Source organism: Aspergillus steynii, assembly GCF_002849105.1.
Source record: "Aspergillus steynii IBT 23096 chromosome Unknown P170scaffold_1, whole genome shotgun sequence".
NCBI lineage: Eukaryota > Fungi > Ascomycota > Eurotiomycetes > Eurotiales > Aspergillaceae > Aspergillus > Aspergillus steynii.
Window position 1 is genome coordinate 3,973,447 of NW_020194398.1, and position 18,686 is coordinate 3,992,132.

The following is an 18,686-nucleotide window of genomic DNA, read 5'->3' on the forward strand; positions in this document are numbered from 1 at the left end:
CTTATCCGGGGGAGGCGGGATGGAGGAAATGAAGGCGAGTCGAACTCCTTTCTTCCTTACGAATAAGGCGGGGAAATAAAGTATATGGGGCAGTGGGGATCTCCTACTTTCACCCAATAAGAACCGTCAATCGCAGAGCTAAACAGGCCGAGGTCCCGTTAAACCGAATCAGTCAGCTCTTTCTCTCGTGTTCCGCTCCTTCGCCCGTCTTTTTTCTTCCTTTCTGCCTACAATGATGGCTGGGCCCCCCAGAACCAGTCCTCCTTCCGCCAGTTCCGCCCTCTTTGTTGGTCCATGACATAGTCTTTCTTTCTGATTTGCCCTTGCGGAGACGACAAGTCATTTAGTGTCGCGCTATTCCCATGATTGGCAACAAATCGAGGGCCTATCCCTTAATTCAACCAATGATACATCCCTTGGAGGGGCGACCGTTTCGAGAGAACTCCACTCTGATCGTCTAATGATGGATTGTACAGCATAAGAGTTCATTATGTAGCCAACAGGTGCTCAACGCTTACTGGGCTGTGGGAAACCTTCATCTCAGCGGAGCAAAGGTATCCGTGTATAATTCAGACCAATAAAACTTTTGATTCGGGCCATGGATTAATAAATATGGTTGGATATTGGCTATTGTTCAACCACAAATGCATTCCGAGTCAATATCCGCAGCAGCAATGCCTAACGACCATTGGTAGCAACCTTCATTTCCCCTGCTCTGGCTTGCTCTGATTATTCAATTTGCAGCTATCAGGAAATCTGAAGCTTCCTGAGCAGGATCAGAGCCCCAGGTAAAGGTGAACATACTCTTCGGAATCTCGGCGTCGGGCACATACTGGCGCAGTTCGTCCAGCATTTCTCCACGACGCTCCTCGTGCGTCTTGGACATCATCATTACTGTCACTGCATGGTCATAGCGGATCTTATTATATAACTCCAGCCGCTGGGGAATCTGCTCCGGCGTTGTGTCCTGGGTAAAAATTGCTCCAAGAGCCGCGCCATCCTCAAACGCCTGTGCGCCCCCTTGACCCTGGTCTATCAAAATGTCAGAGGCATGTCTCTCGAGGTAGGAGCGGAATCTTACGAGGAAGGGTGGGATGCGCAGCGTCACCAACTAGCGCGAGCTTGCCCTTGACAAAGCTCGAAGGAGGGCGACGTGATGCCAGACTCCATAATTTCACGTCCTCCGCGAGGCGGCACATCTCCTGGAGCTCTGGACCAAACATTTTATATGTCTCAAGCAGATGGTCCATACTACCGGAATCGAGCCAGGATGCGTCCCTAGCCTCCGACGAGGGATCAGACGGGTGAATACCTGCGATATTGAGGAGCTCTCCTCCGCGACACGGGTAAATTACCAAACGTCGATCTGGTGCAATGAACGCATGCACGCCATCCAAGCCGATCTTATCGACCAGAGATGCGGTCAGAGGATTAGCACGCATTTTTGAGACAGGAACCATGAGCCGAAAACAATTTTGTCCGGTGCTTTCTTTCTTTTCGTCCTCGCCAGTGACACCGCTGACGGATTTAGACTGGTCCTTGCTGTGAGCCAGAGAAGCCGGTCATCGTACTCGGGAGTCTTACATGTATTCCGTCCGCGCCAATGATCAGGTCACCCGTGTAGGTCATTCCGTTCTCGAGCGTAACGACTCCGTTTTCAGAATCCTGTGATGTACCGAGTAGACGGGTTTTTGGCGTTAGTTCAAAGACATTTAGTCCAACCTTCGTTAAGACCGAAGTGTCGGCAAAAGGATATGAGTAGTATACGACTTACAACTGAGGCAACCCGCGAGGATAATTGAATATCGACCTTTCTACCATTGACTTCTCGTCTGGCCGCAACGCGCAGAGCATTATGCAGGTCAACGCGGTGGGCCAATACCCAGTCGTCCGAGATATCCAGTGACTTCTGAAGCTCTTTGGTCACCTATCAACGCATAGTTGTTAGCCACTATCCCACATCATGGATCACACGCACTGGATGGAACCAACAGCAGGCGTCCAAAGATGATTGCCCATCGCATCCCACACGTCTAGATGATTACACTGGACAGGTCGCAGGCTTTCGAGCTCGACCCCCCATGAGCGTAGAACGCGGGTGGCATTGGGAGCCATGTGAATAGCTGCTCCCACCTCGTTGAGAAAGCCGGATTGCTCAATGACCTAGAAGTTCCCAATGAGTCCACGAAGAAAAAAATAATTTGCAAGAGTAAGACAAACTTGGACCTCATGGCCAGATCGGTTCAGGGCAATCGCAGCCCCCAAGCCTCCCAGACCAGCACCGACAACAATAACCTTGAGGGGCATGTTGAGAAATCTTCGCAAGATAACGTGAAAGGCAGCTGTGAATGTAGTTCTGGCGTTATTATTTGAGCCGAAAAGGAGTGTTTCTCGAAGGGACAACCAGTCACTTTATAGATATAGCGTTGTTCCCAACCCTGCTCAGGAAATTCCCACTCAGTTTCATGTCCTTTTCCCGTTACCGTATCATGATTGATAAATCCATTTGCTCCACCGACTATTTTATGTCGCTAAGAGTTAACGCCGCAAATGTTACAAAAATCAAAAGAGCTCCACGTCTAAAATACCCACCCTGGTTCGGCTCTCTTGGTTCCTGAAGACCCTCACGATATATCATTATCGAGACCTTAGAGAATGCTCCGTAGGATTCTTCAAGAGTTTAATCTTCAATGCAATTCATTGCGCAGGTAATGCGTTGCTGTTTATGGTCCTTCTGGCCGGTGTACGAAGTATCCTACATTTTTCGGCCGAAGATGCATCACTAGCCCTCGAGCCCTGCACTCAAGCAAAATACCCTGCTAGAAAGTCCCCATTCCAAGCTCCACCAATTATTTAATGATGATCTTCAGACTTTTCTCCTCGAATTTCCTAGTTGTGAAGTACGATTGTGTGGTACAAATCCCGAGCCGGTGTGGTTCATCCGAGAATTGTGGTCGTGTGGGCAAAGTCCGAGCCGATATGGTCCCATATTCGACTTTCTCAATCTATGCATTAGGATCTTCGAGAATTTTGACTCCCGGTAAGGCTCGTCAGATAGTGCCAGAGAATCATTTTATTCACGCCGTAATTGCTTTTCCCTTCTGGTAGCTGTACCCTCCTCAGGGCACACGGCAAGTGGCAAAATCGAATGTGGTTCGACCCCGTAGACAAGCATCGATAGAGGAATTTGGCATCCCAGAAGTCAGGAGTTGATCGGCTCGGGCCCGAGAGTGGCTTTTTCCTAATGAGGCCAGTTTTCCGGGCTTTCTTGTTGGTATATAGTTCATGGCCATCCTCTGTTTCTTTCCCATCCGACGCTCTTCCAGTTAACCGTGAACCCCCACTGCAAACTTGGGTAAGTGAATTATAGACCTGATACTAATAATGCAAATTGCTAACTTGCATCACTTCTCTGACCTAGTGTACGGTTTTCAAAATGCCTTTCCCTAAGCCTTTCCTAATTGCTGCGACTGGAGCTTTCGTCTCCCTCCAGCTCCTCTTCCTCGCCAACATGTCTTATTTATATGGAACTGCATATCACGAGTCACTCCGGATCAGCAAAATGGAAATCCTTTTTGTGGATTTTGACCAAGACGTGATTGGCAATTCCGTCACTGCCGCTTACCAGGGGTTAGAAGGAGCGGGATTCCCAACTCTTCGCCAACACCCAGCGGCCGAGTACCCTACCATAACGAGTGTGCGCCAGGCCGTGTGCAGGGGACCCTATTGGGGAGCCATTACTGCAAACTCGGATGCATCTTCCAGATTGTCTGCCGCTCTTACTTCCAGTGATGCCGCAGAATCTTACAATAATGCTGAGGCATTGACATATGTTTGGAACGAAGCAAAGTATTCCGCCTATGCCCAGACGGTATACTCCAGTCTTGAGATGCTAGTACAGGCCACGAGGATGGCCTACAACAATATCAACGGCACGAAGATGATGTCTGCCATTGACACAACCGACGAGTCTATTAGCCAAATCTTGCTCGACCCGATCTCTGCGACCGAAATCAACATTATGCCCACGACCCAGGGACCTCGCTTTTACTACAACACTGTCTCCATGGTCATGCCAATCCTTCAGCAATTCTTCTTTATTATGGCGTTGAACGGTCTTTCACAGCAGTTCAACATCTTCCAAAAGCTTTCTCTCCGAGCAAACGTCGGCTTTCGGCTGTCTGTGTCGCTTTGCTACACACTCGTCGCGTCCCTCTGCATGAGCGGATATATCTGGGCTTTCCGGGAAAATTGGGAAGTAAGTTCCAATCAATTTGGGCTGACATGGATGGCCATCTGGTTGGCTATGCACGCATACTTTTTGATGATTGACGCCGCACTGGTCGTCATTCCTGTTCAATTCGCGTCCTTTTTCATCTTGACTTGGATTATTCTCAATGTCTCCAGCACCATCAGCCCGTTCGATCTATCTCCTGGCTTTTACCGTTTGGGCTACGCACTCCCCGCTTACGAGCTGTATCAAGTGCTAGTCGATATTTGGACAGATGGCTGCAACCCTTACCTTTATCGCTCGCTACCTATCCTTTTCTCTTGGTGGGTTGTTGGTTTGGCCCTGTTTCTGGGAGGCATGGCGAGGAGAGTCAAGGTTTCACGATTCGGTCCTAGTGCCTCGGACAGCAGGGTCGGTACTCCAGATGAAGCAGCCGAAAAGATTCATTGAATTTACTGGCGTTGCTTTATATACCTAGGGACATGGGTCGGAGGATTCCAGATCACGGCCTCGCTCTTTGACTATCCCATCGTCTTGCACGTTTGAGTTTCGTGGTCTGGCATTCTATCTCGCTTTTAATATCATCAATAGAATTATAGTTGTTTCCACAGTGATATTCTCCCTTTCTTTACTGTTATAATGAGAATTAATATATGGGTTTTGATAAATACTTTATAGGCTCTTGGAAGTCGCCACTGTATAGTAAACTCGAGCATTAGCTCGGCAATAACCTCCATGAAATCCGTGGATAAGAGCCTCAAATGCTACTTTTTAATTTAAGAAATTAAATAGCATCATAATGCAACATCTCTACCAAAACAGCCATAAGGCGTGTTTGAAGATGTCGCTCAGTCAGGGCCCAGTCTTGTCACGTGGTCCATTCGGACGACAGGGCGAGAAGCGGAAGGTGGAAACACCATCATTCGTCAACCCTCTAAAATGGTCACATCATATTATCCATTGCATGGATCAATGCTCTGTCCTTCTGACTCCTAACAATGGCAGCTTATCTGCACTGTGAAGTGTGCAATGCCTCTTTTCAGCGACCTGGACACTACCAACGCCACCTTCTTACCCACTCCAAAGAGAAGCCATTTTCTTGCACGGAGTGTGGCAAGCACTTCGCTAGATTGTTTGTACTGTCTTGCGTTTGAAATATAACAGGCTAACAAGTTGTATAAGAGATTCTCTGGGTCGACATTATAGCAGACTCCATCAACGCGTCTCTGATGAAAGCGTTCCTGTGAGGAACCGCGGTCGGGTGTCCAAAGCATGCCGCCAGTGTTATCTTTCCAAGGTCCGCTGCAATGGAAAACAGCCGTGTCAGCGTTGTCAAAGGATTAGTGCGGAGTGCTCCTATGAACACCATCAAAAGCGCACATCGGCGGATCAGCAGTCTGATCCTGCCGCGGAAATAGATGCAAATTCTTCGCCATCTACCCATGTGAGAGATTTGATGGAAACGTCCCGCCCAGCTGGAATTGTTTCCACGCCACCGTCGATGTCGACTAAGACATCCACTCATCATAGAGAGACCAACTTCACACCAATGATGCTCGATACTATGCCCAATGATGACGGAGAAGACCGTTCCAGCCATCTCGTATCTGATCCGCTCCCGACCACTTGTGACATCTCACCAGTGTTCTACTCGGAGGCTGCAGACTTCAGCAGTTTTCTAGATCTCGATCTTGATGCAAGCTTATTTCCCGGCATCCTAGATACCGGCCATTTAATAGATGATTTTAACGAGGGTTTCCCCGCCTCTATGCAACCAGACCTTCCACTGGCGAGAATCCCTAACATGTCGCTACCTCCTGCAGATGTGGAAGAAATTTATGACCGCGCACATTCCCCGCCCCTTGAGGGAGAAACTCTTGAACCACGACACTATCAACCGACTACTGACAACTCGGACACAAACCTGTCCTTTCCTGATATGGGGAACGCTCCTCTCGAGCAAGTCGATCAAGAGAACCTGGCTCATGTTAGCGATGTACCTGCGACTGTTCTGGACAGTGTGGGTCAACTGGCTGAGACCATGGAGAACGCACCAATGTATCCTCGATATGTCGAGCTCAGGCTTCCTCCTATACATATCATTAATTCTTGGGTGCAGCTATACTTCGAATACTTTCATCCGTTGTTTCCTTTTTTACATAAACCGACTTTCAGGGCCCCCGAGACTCACTGGCTACTCATTTTCGCAGTGAGTGCTATTGGCGCCCAGTTTTCTGGATTACCTCAAGCACAGGACTGCGCACAGTCTATGCACGAGATGGTGCGACGGCAGTCAACGTATCTGGTACGACCCATTCATCGTAACAGCCCGTGATCGCCGCTAAAGGATTACATACAGTGCGAAAACAGAAACAAGTACAGCCGTGAACTTTGGCTAGCACAGGTCGTCCTACTGAATCAACTGGCATTGCGATATTCTGGCGATCGGAGGAATCTAGAACTTGCCGAAATTTTCCAAGCCCTGCCTGCTACTCTAGCACGTCGCAAGCGCCTGTTTACAAGGATTGTCTCGTTCGACAAGATTTCCCAGCTCGATCGGTCTCTAGATCAAAAATGGCAGATTTGGGCCCTTGATGAGGGGCGACGGCGTACTGGATTTGTGATATGGGTACGTAACTTCGCCTTGCAACGGATTGGTCCCTTGAATCACCTGCCCTTCTGTGATCTAACGGGAAATCAAGCTGGTCGAGGCAGGATTTCACAACCACTTTGATCTACCGTCCACAGTGCAAGTCAATGAGATGCAGAATACCTTTCCACAACCCGAAGATTGTTGGGGAGCCCCAACAGCAGAGAGCTGGGCAACTTTTTCATTGCGTCAAGGTCAGTCGTGGTATTATGCACTGGCAAAATGGCCTCACTGACAAACATGAGCACCAGAATCACATCCCCATTCTCTTAGTCAGGCTATAGATAGCGGTAGTTGGACTGCGAGCTGGAGGAAGACCGGCGTTCTTGGCAAGCAAGCTATTCTCCAGCAGCTTCTGAACATTGTCAATGATACTCACAGTCTTGAGTTCCAAGATTCTCACCCTACGCGAAATGCAGTTGAGGCACTCCGACATCTTCTCGTGATCATTCAGGAAGAAGGAGAGAAGTCAATGATGTTAGAGCTGAGGGCACGCATAGCGTACCGGCTGACCATTTATACCGCACTGATGATAAATGATCTGCCGCGAGGTTCATTGCTCTCTATTGCCTTGAAGGTCAAGTACCTGCGGAATAGTGAGCAGACAGCGCGATTTGCAACCGACTGGAGTCTTTCGCCATTGCGCATGCGGCGCGCGGTCGCGTACGCCGCCGGGGTGATAGACATCGCCCGGTCTAATTACTGCGCCCACTACTCGACCCCTATTCTCGTCTTCCGGGCCACATTGGTATTGTGGCTTTATTCTGTACTGCGCAGGCCATTTCAAGAGTCCTCTGTTGATGCGCCCACCGTGGTTCTTGGACCCTTGAGTCAGGCGCAGACTGACTGGGTTGAGACCGGACGCGGTCGAATCAAGCTGCCTGCCGTTGGGAGCATCATGTCATCACCTGGCCTTGCCAAACTCCTGGACGAAGCGATCTCCATCCTGGGGTCGCTGAAAGCATGGGGGATCGGCAAGATCTATGCGCAGGTACTCGCCCGGCTGCGTGAGTGAATGTCCTCAGGCACGGCCCCGTGACGCCGAGAGCTTCCCCGCACTCGCCCTCATCCCTGCTCCGGCCGCATAAGCGCCACGGTTGACGTTGCGACTTGCTCCCTGATGCTTTCTCCTCGCCAGTCACCCCTGATTCCTCGAGAATCCCCATAGTAATGGTCCGTTTGCCGTCATGCTGGCACCCAAGAGGGCATGGAGCGTCCAGCAGATGCGCATCTCGACGTCCATTCTGGGGTTAGCGCAATCGCCCTTATCAGCTTATCGGCACGGGTCCAGACTCAAACGAGGCAAACACGACCATCCTGCCAGCGCCGAGCTGCACTTCACTGAACCCGAATTGCTCGCGGGGTTTATCGCCAGCAGTCTTTTCCACTACAAGGCTGCCACGGACACAGTGGCTTCATGGCTGGCAAACACCGCCAAGTCGTGTGGCTACTCAATTGACCTCCCGACAATCGATGCTAGCTCCACCACCACAAACGATACCAGCAGCAGCAGCAACGACAACAACAACGCGAATACCACCCCAGCCCCCTTGAAACGACTGAAGGGAAAAGCGAGGAAGCTTGCCCGGAATAGAAAGGCTGCTGCTGCTCCAACGGCGAGTACTACCGCCTCTCGCTCGAAACCCGTTTTCACGCGCAAGCTCACCCTCGGCGAATTCGTCAGTTTAGCGGATTACATCGCTGCGGCCTCTAATCCTCCCGTCAAAGTCCCGGCGTCAGTTGTGAAGGCCCTTGACTGTGCCATCTCCATTCGGCAGAAACATGGTCGTCGGGTCACCTCTAAGATGTCTCAGGACGCTGAATCACAGGCCCAAGTGCGCCGGCACAACCACTTCGTTGGCGTCCTGGAACATGTGCGAGAAGTCTTACGTCCCCGGATGCCCATTGACCAAGTGAAAGACCCTTTGACTCAGAAGGTGGGAGAACAGCCGGCTGAACCACTGAACACCTTGCAAAACAGGTTCGAAGGTCTCGATGTGCAGAAACCTTCCGAATGGTTTCTCCAGGCCCCTGACGTTACCCCAATGGCTAGCAGTGGGACTGCCTCGCCCGAGGTTAACTACGAAGCCGAACTGCGGCAGGACATGGAAAAGGCGTACCTCGGCTTTGATCTTCTTATGCAGGACTTCCGCAGCCTTCGAACGGTCATCCTTCGAACGTGGAAGGGATATCAACTTGGGCTGTTCGACCTGGTGACGGTGTCGCTGGTGACGAACACGGCCATAAACATCGCCAAGAGAATGCAGGAGGACGTTCAAAAACTGTTTGACAAGCACGGTGGATCGGCGAAAATGCTCAACACCTTCTATGCGGCGTCCTGTGCCGTCGACGGCGAGGACCCGAATTTTCGCGAACGACCGGGCGACGACCTGAACTTCCGAATGTACGACGCCGCCGAATCGATAATGATGCCGACATTCATGCTGTTGCAGTCTTTTGACCGCCTGGCCGAGCCTGGCAACATCCTTCCGTACAAGCCCGGCTACTACGGGACGTTTGACCCGGCCAGCAACCGGTCGAAGAAGAGCGCGCGGGAAAGGTATCAAGAAGACAAGATTGTGATGCTGGAGGTTCTGTCGGAATTCCTCGCCTTCCACCGAGGGGTGCCTTCCCAGACGTTTGAAGACGAGTTCACTCGGGGTCTACGGTTGATGTTCGATACCCATGAAATCCCCATCTGGCTCGTTTTCGCCGCTCAGGTCTTCCTGGATATTCACCATGCTCTGCGAGGCCAAGTTCAAGAAGGGCTTTTACGATCTGAAGGCCTCCGCAAGGTCCATGGGGGCCTCCATCCTGGAGAACCTCAAATTCCATTCCTCGCTTTCCATTGTGGGATGGTCGAAACAGAACGATGGGGCGTTCCATGCTACGCTAAAGAACATTCATTGGTGGGTGGACTCGGATCCCGTGGAGGAGCTGAAAGCAAAGCTCCAGGTGAGTTCCGAGGAGATGTTCAAGTTCCTGAAGTGGAACCCGCTCTTCCGCGGGATGTTCAGTCAGAGCCTCAAGTGTTCCTACCAAGAACTCAGCCTGTCCTTCCAGGCCGCATGGGGTCTATCATGTACCCGACCCACCTGTACGACGCCGTCTGTAGCGAAGGGCTCGTCCGTCCGTCTTGGCAGGACATGGAGCTGGTCATGAGCTGGCGGGATGAGATCTTTGTCGGGGAAGCGCCGCACAACCCGGAGGACTATCTCAAACGATTCAACCCCAGCATAGGCTGGTCGACGGCGTCTTACGCCCGCAACCGTCGCCAGACCAGTCGACTGCCCGAATCCAAAAACGGGCCGAAAATCATGCAGCTGCAGGGCAGCGTTTCGCGAACGTTCATGGACCACTACTGCCGCGGGTCCCAGCAGACGGATCTCACGGAGGAGGATCTGGAGAAGATCCTGGGGATGAACTTTGACTACCTGACGCTGCATCGGTCCTGCTGGCGACTGCTTCGTCGGGTCCGCGAGGCCTGCGATCCTTGCCTGCGCGATATCTTTGGCGTCGGGTACCTGGAACGGGAGAGCCAGTTGCCTTTCGTGGTGGGATCTGTCTTCATGGGCGTTGCAAACACCGACGTCATGGGCAAGCGTCTGGCGGCGAAGGAGGACATCGTGAAGAGCAAGCTGCTGATGACCGCCGGCGGCGCAGTGGACGAGATGATCGAGACGGGCGAGGGAGCTCTGGTGGTCGATTCTCTCCACAAACGAGGATACCCCGTGGAGGTTGCGATTGAGCAGGAGCCGGCGTATGAGATTTTCTGCTGATGTACTTGTACGTATTCGACGGAGCATCGCCTAGACTTGCGATGGATCCCACTAGATAAACCCATTGAAATCAATCCGCAACCAACCAATACCAGCCGCCCCAATAAGCATCAGCATCAGCATCAGCGTAAGCCCAACCACCTCCACAGCCCTCATTGTCCAAACGCAGGTCCGGCTCAGTGCAGCCCACAGCCTGATCGAGCTCAAATCTTCCTGCTTCAATTCCCTTAAAATTACCCCCTCCCCCTCCCCCTCTGTCCCTCCTCCCCAATTGCCCACAATGCAAGCCACCAAAGCCATCGTCGCCGCTGAACCCACCTCCCCCGGCACCGCCAACTGGTCCCTGCAGGACGTCCAATGTCCCATCTCCTGCGGCCCCGGCGAAGTCCTCGTGGAGATCGTCGCCACAGGGCTCTGCCACACCGACGTCTTCGTGTCGGGCGTGCCTGAGGGGGCGTTCGGGATTCGGTATCCGAAGATCCTCGGCCACGAGGGTGAGTCAATCCACGCTTCACTCATCCCTGTACACCTTCTCTGATCTAGATGATCTGATCGACTCTAGGAGCCGGCTTCATCCGCGCCCTCGGCCCCAACCCCAACACCTCCCTGCGCCTCAACGACCCCGTCCTCCTCACTTTCCCCTCGTGCGCCGCCTGCGCGCAGTGCCGACAGGATCACCCCGCGCACTGCACCAGCCTCACCCACGCCGACAAGTACACCGGGAAGAAGAACTTCGCTGCCGGCGCCGGAGCCGGAGCCGGAGACAGAAATGGCGCAGAGGACCCGTCCATCTGGGGCTCGTTTCTCGGCCAGTCGAGCTTCGCGAGGCATACGGTTGTGACGGAGTCTGCGTGCTTTAGTCTCAGGGGTCTCTTGAGGCGCGATTCGGATCTGGCGTTGTTTGCGCCGCTCGGGTGCAGCTATCTCACGGGGTCGGGGGCCGTGAGGCGCATTGCGAAGGTTGGCACCGATGATGTGGTTCTGGTCATGGGGTTGGGGGGCGTGGGCATGGCGGCGCTTTTGGTTCGTTGCCTTCCCTCACTTCCCTATCTCCATCTTGTCAACCCATGATGGATACAGCTAACCAACTCGTCTAGACAACCATCCAATCCTCCCCCTCCACAATCATCGCCGTGGACCAACACCCCGCGCGCCTCCGCCTCGCACAAGCCCTCGGCGCCACGCATACCCTGAACACGCGCGCGAAGGGCTTCAACCTGCGCGACGCTGTCGCGGCCATTGCGCCGGCCGGCCCCTCCGTCGTGATCGACACCACGGGCGTGCCGGAGCTCATGGAGCCCGCGATGGAGGTGGCGGCGCCCAGGGCTAGGATTGTGCTTGTGGGGATTCCGCCCCCGGGGTATGTTGTCGGGATGCAGGGGTTGGGGTTTGTTGAGGTGGGTTTTCTTTTTTTTTCTTCTCTCTGGGCTGGGGGGTTGTTCTTGGGGGAGGTGGGGTTGGTGGTGGTGATGCTAACTTGACTGACTGACTATAGAGCGGGAAGTCGATCATGGGTTGTTTAGTGGGAGATTCGGTTCCGGGGGTGGTGAGTTCCTATCTGTCTCTCTCTTTCTTGTTATTCATTCGTGCGAGAAAGAAAGAATAATGAACTGGGTAATGCGAATACGAATGCTAATGAATGAAGGACATCCCTCAAATCATCCAATCATACTACGAAGGACGATTTCCCGTAGATCGTCTCGTGACAAAAGTCCCTGTGAGTGTGCCCTGATCTCTACCCATCTTCATGTCACCCCCTAGTGAACAAGAGCTAATCAGACTCAGGCCGAGGATTACGAAAAGGCGTTGCGCGGAGTCGAGGCAGGGGAGATTATCAAGGCGGTGTTGGTTTGGGAGTAGGTTTAGGTCAGACTGTTCTGAGGTTGAACTTGAATTTAGACTGTAGATATTTGTGTTACTATCACTCACGTTCATAGATGCTATCATCAAATGCCATCAAACATATCCTATATTCTAACTGATAAAGAGATTCATAATATAAACTCAAAATTGCTAATGTAACAGACATCGGATATCAGTACATCGGGCCCTAAGACCCGGTAGATCTATTTATCATAGGAACGACTTTTCCAACTTTTAACCAGTAACCTTGAAGATGGACTCGGCCAGTCTCTGGACGTTGCCGGAGGTGATACCAGCAACGGAGATACGGCCGTCCTTGGTGGCGTAGACGGAGTGCTACTCGAGTCAGTGGGTCATTCTGATATGGGGTTGAGACTTCTTACCTCCTTGGCGAGAGCCTCCATCTGCTCGGGCTTCAGACCAGTGAAGGCGAACATGCCGATCTATGGTCACGTCAGTATATACTCAACCCTGGTCCCCAGAGAACTTACCTGGCTGGTGATGTGCGACCAGTCGTGCTTGCTGCCCAGCTGCTCCAGGTTCTTGCGGAGCAGAGCGCGCATCTCGATGATGCGGTCGGCCATGCCCTTGACCTCACCCAGCCACTGCTTGTTCAGCTCGGCGTCGTTCATGATGGTCGAGGCGACACGGGCACCGTGGATGGGAGGGTTGGAGTAGAAGGGACGGATGAGAATCTTGATCTGCGACTCCACGCGCTTCTTCTCCTCGGCGTTCTCGCAGACGAGCGAGAAAGCACCGACACGCTCTCCGTAGAGACCCTACCAACGTCAGACATAGCAACAAGAAAGAGAGAGAAAAAAATCTTACCATGTTCTTGGCGAAACTCTGGCACAGAGCAATGTTGTGGCCCTCCTTGACAAAGTGACGGGGAGCAAAGGCATCCTGGTCGGCGTTACCGCTGGCAAAGCCCTGGTAGGCCATGTCGAAGAAGGCGAAGTGGCCCTTCTGCTTCATGACGTCGCTGATCTGGCGCCATTGGTCCTGGGTGGGATCAACACCGGTGGGGTTGTGGGCGCAGGCGTGCAGCAGGATGATGCTGTTCTCGGGGGCGGCCTTGATGTCGGCCAGCAGGCCCTCGAAGTCCAGGCCGATGGTGTCCTTGTTGTAGTAGCGGTACTTCTCGACCTCCAGACCGGCGTCCTTGAAGACGGCGTTGTGGTTGGCCCAGCTGGGGGTGGGCAGGTAGACCTTCTTCGCGTGAGGGTAGAAGCGCTTCAGGAAAGCACCGCCGATTCTCAGGGCGCCGGTACCGGAGATGGTCTGGGTGATGACGAGACGGTTGTCCTTGAGGACCTCGGAGTCCTTGCCGTACGCCAGCTCGGCGGCGGCGCTGGTGAAGGTAGGGATACCGGTGATGCCGGCGTATTCCTTGTCGAGACGCGAAGCGACCACCTTGTCCTCGGCGGCACGGACGGAGGGGAGGACGTAGGGCTTGCCCTTGTCGTCACCTACAGAGCTACGTTAGTTGATTCTTATGTGATTTTATTTTTCCCCCATGGTTTTCAATCCATTGCGATGAGAATGCGATGGTTCGAGGGAAACACGAAACATCCGGGGCGAGGAATCCTTACGGTAGGCACCAACACCCAGGTTGATCTTCTCCTTGAAGGAGTCGGCCTTGAAGGCCTCGGTGATACCCAGAATGGCATCCTAAAAGGCATTGAGTCAATTGATGACGTCGCAGGAGACGGATGAGATGGAGCGCAATACCGGAGGGCCCTGAGGCACATTGGACCAGGCCGAGGCATTTCTGGCGCCAACGACGACGGTGCGCATGCTAGCGTCACGCGAAGCAGCCTTGCGGCCGGCGACTCGGAGGGTGGAGAGCATTGTGCAGGTGGGAGAGATGAGGAGTGGACAGGAAGATGGATGAAAGAGAAGCAGGATGGGGAAAGGAAGAGATAAATAAGAGGGAGAGATCAATACGGGACTGAGTCAAAGGGAAAGTCTAGGGAGATTCCGGGGAGCCCAAGCGGTCGGCGCGGATTGGCCGCCGCCTCCGCAGTCGCGGTTAAATTGGGCGATCACGGGGTTTGCCTATTTTCTTATGGTTGATTTCTTGTTTCTTGTTTCATTGTGTCTGTTTCAATTGACTCAATTCTATGTCGTTTTCTCTGTTGGTGGTTATTTCTACTTCCTGTATTTCCGGTGTTTACATGTCCTGTGTTGAGGATATGGATGTTTACTCTGATATCATCGTCTCCCAGACCATATGGCTCACCACCTCAGCTACGGAGGAAGTAAGAATAATAACTAAAACTAATAATGATCGTGCCATTTCGGTGAACGGATCGAGGAGGCCCCCACCGTGGCCTGAGGCTTCCCCTCACGGGATTCGGGGAAGTTGGAGTTTTCAGTTCTCTCGACTCCCGAATGTCAGGCTTCATCTTTCACTCTTCACTTCCCATGGCTCTACCTGGTCCATCCGAGAGAATATCACCCTACAGTCCATCTCTCTCTGTCCATCTTCAATTCTTACTGAATTATATTCAGATCTGCCCATCAACCCAAAACAATCACCACTCCATCTCGGTTAATTTCCCCACACGCCAAGTCATCAGCAGTCCTTCCTGCGGTTCCTCTGGTAACCCTAGATCGAGGAAACCGACAGCTTTGCTCTGGTTATTTTTATCCTTACCCGGAGCTCTCCTCACGACAGCACAGAGTCCTGCACCTCTAGCCCGGATTACTATACTGTTTTCGACCAAGCCAAACACCGCCACTGCTCTTCTCCGGGCACAGATCGAGCAGCAGAGTGATCTAATCTGATCGACAGGCTTGCGTAGTCGCTGGCGGGTTGGGGAGGGATAATCCCTCTTCCACCTCCAATTGGTCTCGAATGGGTGATTCCAGCGGATTAGACATGGTTTCCTTCCTGTGCGGCATACTCAACGGGGTAACTCCGATGCGAAATCGATCTGGTTCGCTTTCCAATCCGTCCACCGTTGGTTTCTGTACTACACACTCGGTCAGTTACATATCACGTAGTACCGTAGAACATCATCCTACGGCCAAACCCTCGCCAACCCTCGCACTCCCCTCTGCATATCCCCCGTCCCCAACCCCGCCTCGTAATCAAACCCATGCTCCCCGTCCGGCGCCTCAGACGAGGTAGCCTCCGTGGAATTGCACGATGAGGGGGTATGTGGCGTTACTGCCGACGATGGACTTGGGCACGAGGATGGAGAGGGGAATTGGCTGGCCGTTGACTATTCGATAGTTGGTGTCGTGGATGCGGAATTGCTCGAACAGAGAGTGATCGTGCGGAGCGGCCATGGTGAGTTTACTCGCGGTCTCTGAGAGGACTGTTATTGGGAAAGCAAGTAGAATGTTCTGTCTAGGTGGATGCTGTTTCTCTGAAATAAGCGGGTTGATGTCCTACCATGGACTATTAGGCAATCTATTTATACGTAGGGGCCAATTTATACTACGCAATAGAGCTCCGTGCAGGAATAGGCCCACGAAGTAGTCATTGGTCAATGCGACTTTCCAGTCTCTATCCACTGTACTGAGTATTTAACGAGTTCGTGGTGTTTATAGACCAATATAGATTATCCCTTTCACAGGTGAATATACTAAGATGAAACCCTGTTGTATCAAATTGTCCCAAATCAGTGTATTGGTATACTGCATCCTGTACAAAACGAAGAACGATGCTCATTAAAACTACATGCAAGCAAGGACCGGACTATGACCGCCATGCATCGCGTGGTCATTAATTCTTATCCCAGTCGCACACCGGCCTGGCGGTTCTTTCGCGCCGTCGCTCCCATGGCGTTGTTCATACCCGTGTGCTGACTGCTGTCCAACGCACTCATCGCCTCGCGCTTCTGCTCTTCCTCGATCTTCTTCAGTCGCTTCTCCGTCTTCATCTTGCCGCTGCCCTTGCCGTGGAACTGGTGACTCAGGTGCTTGAATGCCTCCTTCTGGTTCATCGCTCGCCCGTACTCGTCCGTGTACTTGAGCTGCACGTCGGGCTTGTACTCCCGGTTGAAGACCTCCGCCATATGACGAGCATCCTGCTGGTCACGCTGCTTGTTCTCCCATCGTGCGTATTCTTCCCGCTCGCGAGCCGACATGCGGTCCAGTTTGCCGGAGGCTCGGTCACGCTCACGCTGCTGGCGGGCACGCTTCTCGGCATCGGTCTCCATACGCGTCTTTTCGCTCAGGAAGCGTTGGCGATCGCGAATAAGCGATGTGTGATCCGCCGCATCGGACGACTTGACCAGGCCTCGCTGCTTGAGCATGGACAGCGTCGCGCCCAGGCCGGAATCGAGTGTAGCTTCTTCGTCCAGTCCAGTCCCGCTGATCTGCTGGTTGGCCTGGGATTCATCGCGCTTGATGCGTTCTTTCAGATCTTCCTCGTCCTCGATATCGTTGTATGTCCCCATTTCCACGTCGCCCACCTCGTCTTCCGGCTCTTCCTTGACAGCCGGTTCTTCCGAAGTAGCCCGGGGCTCGTCGCCCGGTGTTGTGGTTGCCCTTTCGCGTCGTTCGGGCAGCGTAGGCTTCTGCAGATTGGACACAAACTCGGTAGTCTCGTCGATGACCAATCCAGGCTCTTCCTCATTGTCGGCGGGTGTCTCCACTTCCATCGGGGTCTGTGATTCTTCTTCTCTCAGTTGTCGGGCAAGATCCTCGGGACGCATTTTCTGTCGCTTTTTGAAGGCAGCTCGTCGCTGGCGCGTGAGAGAGGCTTGTAGGTCGTCGTCATCCACAAACGACACATCCTCCCTGGCGGGCTTCCGGGGTGCCGGGGCGGGGACTGGCTGGCCATTACTCGTGTCGACATCCATAGAAGCACCATTCGGCGTCCCTGTCGACTCGCTCGTAGGGAATATATCGTCTTCGTCCAGAACAGCTCGTTGCTTGGTGGCCTTGGCCTTCTTCTTCTTGGGTTTCTTGACCTTGATCTCGCTCACGTCCATGTAATCAGACTTCGGCGTTTCGGCGTCGAAGTCAAGGCTGATGACATTCTTCTTCAACTTATCGGATACCTCCTGGCGCTTGGCCTCGCGCTCCTCCTCAGTCGAGCCCTTGGCATCAAGGGTGAACCGCTTGCGCTTCTTGCCATCGATTTCCTCGTCATATTGTGCCAGAATTCCGGAGTTCTCCTCGGTAGGATCGTAGACCGGTTTGCGCTTCTTCAACTCCAGCTTCTCTGCCGTCTTATCCTTCTCCTTCAGTTCGAAGTTCTCCAACTCATCGCCTTCCTCTTCATTCTCATCCACCGTCGTATCCTTTAGCGTAAGAATATGCTCCTCTCCGCCTTCAAAATCCCCCACACCATGTCCCACCTTGAGACCAGCCAGGTCGGCAGACGAGTACTCCGCCGCACGCTCGCGCTCCTCCAGCTCCTCAGCCAGCTTGCGCGCCCGCTCCTTCTCGATCTTCTTCTGCTTCTTCTTCGCCTGCTGCAAAAACGTCTTCGTGTCCACCTGCATATCGCTCGACTCTCCCAGCGTGGAGCCCTGCAGCTTCGCGTCCCTCTGCGCCTGCTCGCGCGCTCGCTTGATGGCGGCATTGCGCTCCTCGCGCTTCCGTTTCGCTTCGGCGTCGTCCTGCATCTTCTTCCAGTTCGACGAGGCCGCCGCCTCCCGCGACTCTAGCGTGCTGCCGGGCTCGTCATCGCCGGACGCGCCGCTCGAGTCGTCGTCCGAGTCGGATTCCTGGAACGCCAGCCCGGCGTCGGCGCCCGGCACCGGGAGGGGTTTTAACCCCAGGGCCACCCGGATTTTGTTGTTCTGTTCGATGGACAGAGCGTCGGCCATGGTGGCGACTGCGGAGGACAGAACGGTTAAGCGGGGTTCGATAAAAAGCGCGAGCGATGGAGGAGGGTAGGCAAGTCGACGTCAAGGTGAAGGTGAAGGCGAAGGCGATGATAAGAGCCAACTGAAGCCAGCCAAACCAGACCAAACCAGATCAGGCCGCGGACCAGAATTCCTTACGTAATGCAACCAGCCTCGGCAAGGTTTAGCGCGGGCAAAAATCCTTAGCGCGCTGGCGCCACCGATAAAAGGGGCCCGCTTCTTCCGCCGACTTTTTTTTTCTTTCTTTTTCTTCTCTCATGAACAACATTACGGATCTGTGTCCAGCGATCCTGTTCACGAAGATGTCTGCTCCGCAAGGACGGCCTGATTTG

General features: G+C 53.2%; 8 protein-coding genes across 8 annotated transcripts; 5 read left to right on the forward strand and 3 right to left on the reverse strand.

The window, feature by feature from the left end:
- Nucleotides 1-733: 733 nt before the first annotated feature.
- On the reverse strand, nt 734-2,307 carry P170DRAFT_442900 (monooxygenase; the record flags this gene model as incomplete). Its single annotated transcript, XM_024850495.1, has 6 exons — nt 734-1,032; nt 1,082-1,532; nt 1,585-1,665; nt 1,775-1,927; nt 1,993-2,163; nt 2,221-2,307. 6 exons carry the CDS (start codon nt 2,305-2,307, stop codon nt 734-736), a joined length of 1,242 nt encoding a protein of 413 aa, XP_024710261.1.
- Nucleotides 2,308-3,436: 1,129 nt separating this feature from the next.
- Nucleotides 3,437-4,681, forward strand: P170DRAFT_470388 (SNG1 family protein; the record flags this gene model as incomplete). Its single annotated transcript, XM_024852752.1, has 1 exon — nt 3,437-4,681. One exon carries the CDS (start codon nt 3,437-3,439, stop codon nt 4,679-4,681), a length of 1,245 nt encoding a protein of 414 aa, XP_024710262.1.
- Nucleotides 4,682-5,229: 548 nt separating this feature from the next.
- P170DRAFT_442902 (uncharacterized protein) lies at nt 5,230-7,896 on the forward strand (the record flags this gene model as incomplete). The annotated part of the gene is made up of 5 exons (XM_024850496.1): nt 5,230-5,363; nt 5,414-6,536; nt 6,591-6,860; nt 6,934-7,075; nt 7,133-7,896. The coding sequence occupies 5 exons, from the start codon at nt 5,230-5,232 to the stop codon at nt 7,894-7,896; spliced, it is 2,433 nt and encodes an 810-aa protein (XP_024710263.1).
- Nucleotides 7,694-10,800, forward strand: P170DRAFT_28669 (uncharacterized protein). The gene has a single exon (XM_024843211.1). It carries the CDS (start codon nt 8,069-8,071, stop codon nt 10,658-10,660), a length of 2,592 nt encoding a protein of 863 aa, XP_024710264.1. The 5' UTR covers nt 7,694-8,068; the 3' UTR covers nt 10,661-10,800.
- A 38-nt stretch (nt 10,801-10,838) lies between these two features.
- On the forward strand, nt 10,839-12,520 carry P170DRAFT_505597 (NAD(P)-binding protein; the record flags this gene model as incomplete). The annotated part of the gene is made up of 6 exons (XM_024854302.1): nt 10,839-11,154; nt 11,223-11,683; nt 11,758-12,057; nt 12,156-12,206; nt 12,306-12,377; nt 12,446-12,520. The coding sequence occupies exons 1-6, from the start codon at nt 10,941-10,943 to the stop codon at nt 12,518-12,520; spliced, it is 1,173 nt and encodes a 390-aa protein (XP_024710265.1). The 5' UTR covers nt 10,839-10,940.
- An 87-nt stretch (nt 12,521-12,607) lies between these two features.
- P170DRAFT_460934 (putative aspartate aminotransferase) lies at nt 12,608-14,374 on the reverse strand (the record flags this gene model as incomplete). The annotated part of the gene is made up of 6 exons (XM_024851988.1): nt 12,608-12,859; nt 12,907-12,966; nt 13,015-13,302; nt 13,352-13,992; nt 14,116-14,194; nt 14,255-14,374. 6 exons carry the CDS (start codon nt 14,372-14,374, stop codon nt 12,758-12,760), a joined length of 1,290 nt encoding a protein of 429 aa, XP_024710266.1. The 3' UTR covers nt 12,608-12,757.
- Nucleotides 14,375-14,932: 558 nt separating this feature from the next.
- On the forward strand, nt 14,933-15,805 carry P170DRAFT_432491 (uncharacterized protein). Its single transcript, XM_024848272.1, has one exon. It carries the CDS (start codon nt 15,384-15,386, stop codon nt 15,657-15,659), a length of 276 nt encoding a protein of 91 aa, XP_024710267.1. The 5' UTR covers nt 14,933-15,383; the 3' UTR covers nt 15,660-15,805.
- A 342-nt stretch (nt 15,806-16,147) lies between these two features.
- P170DRAFT_432492 (U4/U6-U5 snRNP complex subunit SNU66) lies at nt 16,148-18,413 on the reverse strand. Its single transcript, XM_024848273.1, has one exon. The coding sequence runs from the start codon at nt 18,313-18,315 to the stop codon at nt 16,267-16,269; it is 2,049 nt and encodes a 682-aa protein (XP_024710268.1). The 5' UTR covers nt 18,316-18,413; the 3' UTR covers nt 16,148-16,266.
- Nucleotides 18,414-18,686: the final 273 nt, after the last annotated feature.